Source organism: Manihot esculenta, chromosome 12 (assembly GCF_001659605.2).
Source record: "Manihot esculenta cultivar AM560-2 chromosome 12, M.esculenta_v8, whole genome shotgun sequence".
Classification (NCBI taxonomy): Eukaryota; Viridiplantae; Streptophyta; class Magnoliopsida; order Malpighiales; family Euphorbiaceae; genus Manihot; species Manihot esculenta.
The window spans coordinates 20,413,235-20,416,915 of record NC_035172.2 but is presented as its reverse complement, the minus strand read 5'-3'; the positions used below and the strand labels follow the sequence as shown (position 1 = coordinate 20,416,915).

The 3,681-nt window shown below is 48.7% G+C and overlaps 1 protein-coding gene across 1 annotated transcript; it reads right to left on the bottom strand.

Moving 5' to 3' along the window:
• Positions 1-611: 611 nt before the first annotated feature.
• On the bottom strand, positions 612-3,200 carry LOC122725270 (uncharacterized abhydrolase domain-containing protein DDB_G0269086-like). Its single transcript, XM_043962308.1, has 3 exons — positions 3,035-3,200; positions 1,937-2,946; positions 612-1,859 (listed from the first exon to the last, which is right to left on the bottom strand). The coding sequence occupies exons 1-3, from the start codon at positions 3,198-3,200 to the stop codon at positions 612-614; spliced, it is 2,424 nt and encodes an 807-aa protein (XP_043818243.1).
• Between the last annotated feature and the right edge of the window lie 481 nt (positions 3,201-3,681).

Here is a 3,681-nt window from a genome sequence, read left to right as displayed (position 1 = left end):
CTTGAGGAGGACCAGACATCCGTGCTCACAACCAGAAAGCAAAGTAACATCGCCTAAAAAGAAGCAGCGCAAGTACAAATGAAGTACAGGGATTTACTCCCTCACTATTCATGTAATAAATACTGAGGCAGTAAAGGGGCAATCCGAGGAAAATCTAATGGTACGAAGCAGATAAAACCTCAGCTTCAGTCCCTGTCAAGACAGAACTAAAGGCAGAAAGGCGAGCCCTGCTCATCATCGCGACAGGTACATCATTTGACTTATTATTACTCAGCAAAGGCTATGCGCCCGAGCTCACATTAATAAAGTAACAAGGATAAAAACTTGTAAATTGAAAGCCTTGATCACTGTTAAAAACGGAGCTCATGAGTGCAGCTAGCCCAGCTCGGAAAGAGCTTACGGACAAAAATGCCTTAGTGAAACAAATAAATCTATAGGTCAAAAGTTCACGGCGGATTCCTTAGGAAAATTCTGAAACACATAGTTTAAGTGATTCATTCTTGATAAACAGAGATAAGTTCAAGTATGAAGGAAAAACAAGAAGCAGTCCAAATGAGTGAAAGTAAAATTTCATTAAAAGAAAAGATATGTTACAGCCTATTCTAAATCACCTACTCCGATGAAGGCAAAATTGTCCTTAAAGGACTTACATGTTTAGGCATGTCATCATCCACATTTGCATCATTATCATTCACACTATTTACATTACTATCTACGGGAGGACTGTCATCCTCTTGCTCAGAGCCCTTCGTACCAACAAAAGGTACGATCTCCTGCCCTCGAGGCCCAGCGTCTTCATCCCCTTGCTTGGGTTCTGCCTCAGAGGACCCAGTTACAGTGCGAGAGGTTCCTTTGGGTAAAGGCAGATCATCCTCACCATATAACACGTCCTCACCATCGGAGTCCACCTCAGCAGCTCGGAGCTTTGCTAGAGGGGTAGAAAGAGCAAGTCTGGAATCTCTTAAACCCCTATTGAAACCGGACACGTATATGCGAAAGCCTTTGTGCCAAATAGCGACCTTCATCTCATCAGAGGCTTTATACTCCGCAAGTCGTGACTGGCAGGCCTCAGCTATAATTGCTTTCAGTTCGGGAGAATCCTTGTAAGTTCGAAGATGAGCTTCACATGCTTGTTCAATCTTCTCCTTTAGCTCAGCTGATTCCTTATACTCCATCAAATGCCTCTCGCACTCCAACTGGATCCTGTCCTCAACATGTTTGGCCTCCTCGAGCAGGGCTGAGCATTTATGCTCCATAGTCCTGACTTCTTGACTAAGTTGTTGATTGTGAAGTTTGGACTCCTCCGCCGATGAAGCCAGGTCTCTGATATGTTCAGAACTTTTACTCAGCTCCTGCTCGAGAACCTCCACCCGAGCTAGGGCTCCTTCCTTTTGAACCTTCACCTTATCAAGGTGAGCTTGAGCTCCTTCAAAATCAGCCTTCAGGGCCACATATTGACGCTGGACCTCATCCTTCTGACTCACAGCCTCGTCCTTCTCACGAAGAGTCTCCACCATAGAGGACAGCTGCTTCAAAACTTCTTCACATCGGACCTCAGCTGCAGCCGCCCTCTCATCATACTCCTTGAGAACCCTGCGGGTATGAGACAACTCTGCTTCCAGGGACTCGGCATGCTCCTGTGCCTCAGCCGCCTTCCCGTCAGCTCTTTTGAGGGCCTCCAATGCAGAATGCAGCTCTGCCTGAAGGGACTGGGTATGAACTCTAGCTGCTGCAAGGTTGCCCCTGGCATCACTAGTTGCGGATAAATTCTCCTCCAGATGCACCTCCTCAATCCGGCGGTCCACAGATTCCTGGAGAGAGTGGTCGCGAGCATCCACCTCCATAAAGAGGCCCGTCACCTAATACAAAGGAAAAACTGTTAAAACAAAGAAACAAAGAAAAACATAATGAAAACAAAGGAGGTAGCTTAGCTTACCATCAGAAGCATCTCCCTGATTGTGTCTCCAAGCTCCCCACGAGGTCGAGAACGGAACGCTGCTTGCTCCCTAGTAGAGCTAGCTAAGAGACCAGTGAGAGCAAGCAAGCGTGGGTCCGAAGCCTCCATGACGCCACCAAACATCCGCTCCTTGACAATCTCAGCAACCACGCTCGCCGGAGACTGATGAGTGATATCCTCCGCGTTCAGAATGTCGTTGTCAGGAGCAGACAACAGTGGTATCACAGGGACATCTTTCTTCTTTTCGAGAGGAGGGAGAGCTGGAGTTGATTCTTTAGAACCTTTTTTCTCCTCTCCAATAGGAGGAAGGGCTGGAGCTGATCCCTTGGAAGCCCTGGACTTCTTCCGAGCTGGAGCTGGGGCAGGCATTTCAAGGGCGGCAGGACATTTGTGCCCTGCCTTCTCTGTGACACCTCCATCCTTGGCAGGGTCAGATCCCACCTCTTCAGGGGCAAGAGCATCATTGGTGGGGGCCTCCGAGACATCCTCGTCCACGAGAATAACCTCTGCTCTTTTCCCAGGAGTTCCCTCTTCCGTAATGGGGACCTCGAGCCTCCCCCCGGGGACCTCCTCTTCAACAGCAGCGGAGACCCCAGAAGCACCCACAGTAGGAAGGACAAGGTCCGACCTCACCGATCCGACACCCTCAGCCACTTCAGAGATAATCATGGGACCCTCTTCCGTCCCCTCATTAGAAGTACCTTGAGGCCGGGGGGCTTGTATAGACTGATGAGTAGAGCTCGACCTCCCTTGGCTGGAAGGCCGGGACGACCTGCTGTGTCGAGAGCTGGGCTTAGAAGCCCGAGAAGAGACCGGAGGAGGAGGTGGAGGTCGAATAGCCGACCTGGAGGAAATAGTTTCTGCCACTTTTTGAGTAGCCTCTCCCACGGATCGCCCCGCCAGCAGGACGTCCAAAGCCGCGTCCATACTCTCTCGGGACAATATGAGGTTCTTGGGAGGCTTGATTTGGTCCATCTTGGAGTCAGAGGCTGCAAAAAATATAAAATCAAAATAGGTTAGCATAATCTCAATAAAAATCACAAAGACAAGGCAGAGCGGCTAGACAAGGTACAATACTCGCATCCTGGATATCCCTAAGATTACAGGCAAACATACACTTCTCGACGTTGTACTTATTGTCAACAGAAGTCAATCTAAGGTACCCAACCTGTTCGGTAAGGCTCAGCTGGGGCAGGTCGTTGCAACCCAGAGAGACATCCTCCCAGTTGAGCTCCACCCCCATGACGAACCGGAGTCTTTTTTCAGCTCCGCGAATACAAAACCCTCTACCCAGCCCTTTATGGAATCCTTATAGCCCGTGAGGATGGATAAACCCCCGCGGGGGGAAAAGTAATAAAAATTGTTACTTGCTCTGACTAGACGAAAAAAGGTCAAGAATAGATGAACCGTGGGCGTAAATCCCCAGCTCAAGCAAATGGATTCAAAGCAACACATGAACAAAATAGAATTTGGGGATAGCATTCGGGGAGTTATCCTGAAATATTGGAAAACCTCGGTAAAGAAGGAGGTAAACGGAAAAGTTAGACTGAAGTCCCGTTGTTTAACAAAAAAGACTATGCTACGATCCTTCTGGGGATCTACCAATCCGGGAGGAGGAGGATCTAGAAGAACAATCCTCTCGTTCCGGAGAGGAGCTCGGATACTGTAAAGGGGAGTATCCAAATACCTCCGAGAAAAGAAGTTAGTTATGGTAGAGGGAGTGA

Bases quoted from the DNA above. Each gene is read 5' to 3' on its own strand.
- LOC122725270 (XM_043962308.1), bottom strand. From the start codon at position 3,200: ATGGGGGTGGAGCTCAACTGGGAGGATGTCTCTCTGGGTTGCAACGAC. The intron at 2,947-3,034 runs GTATTGTACCTT...TATTTTTTGCAG, and splicing joins TAGGGATATCCAGGATGCGA to CCTCTGACTCCAAGATGGAC. The intron at 1,860-1,936 runs GTAAGCTAAGCT...CCTTTGTATTAG, and splicing joins TCAGGGAGATGCTTCTGATG to GTGACGGGCCTCTTTATGGA.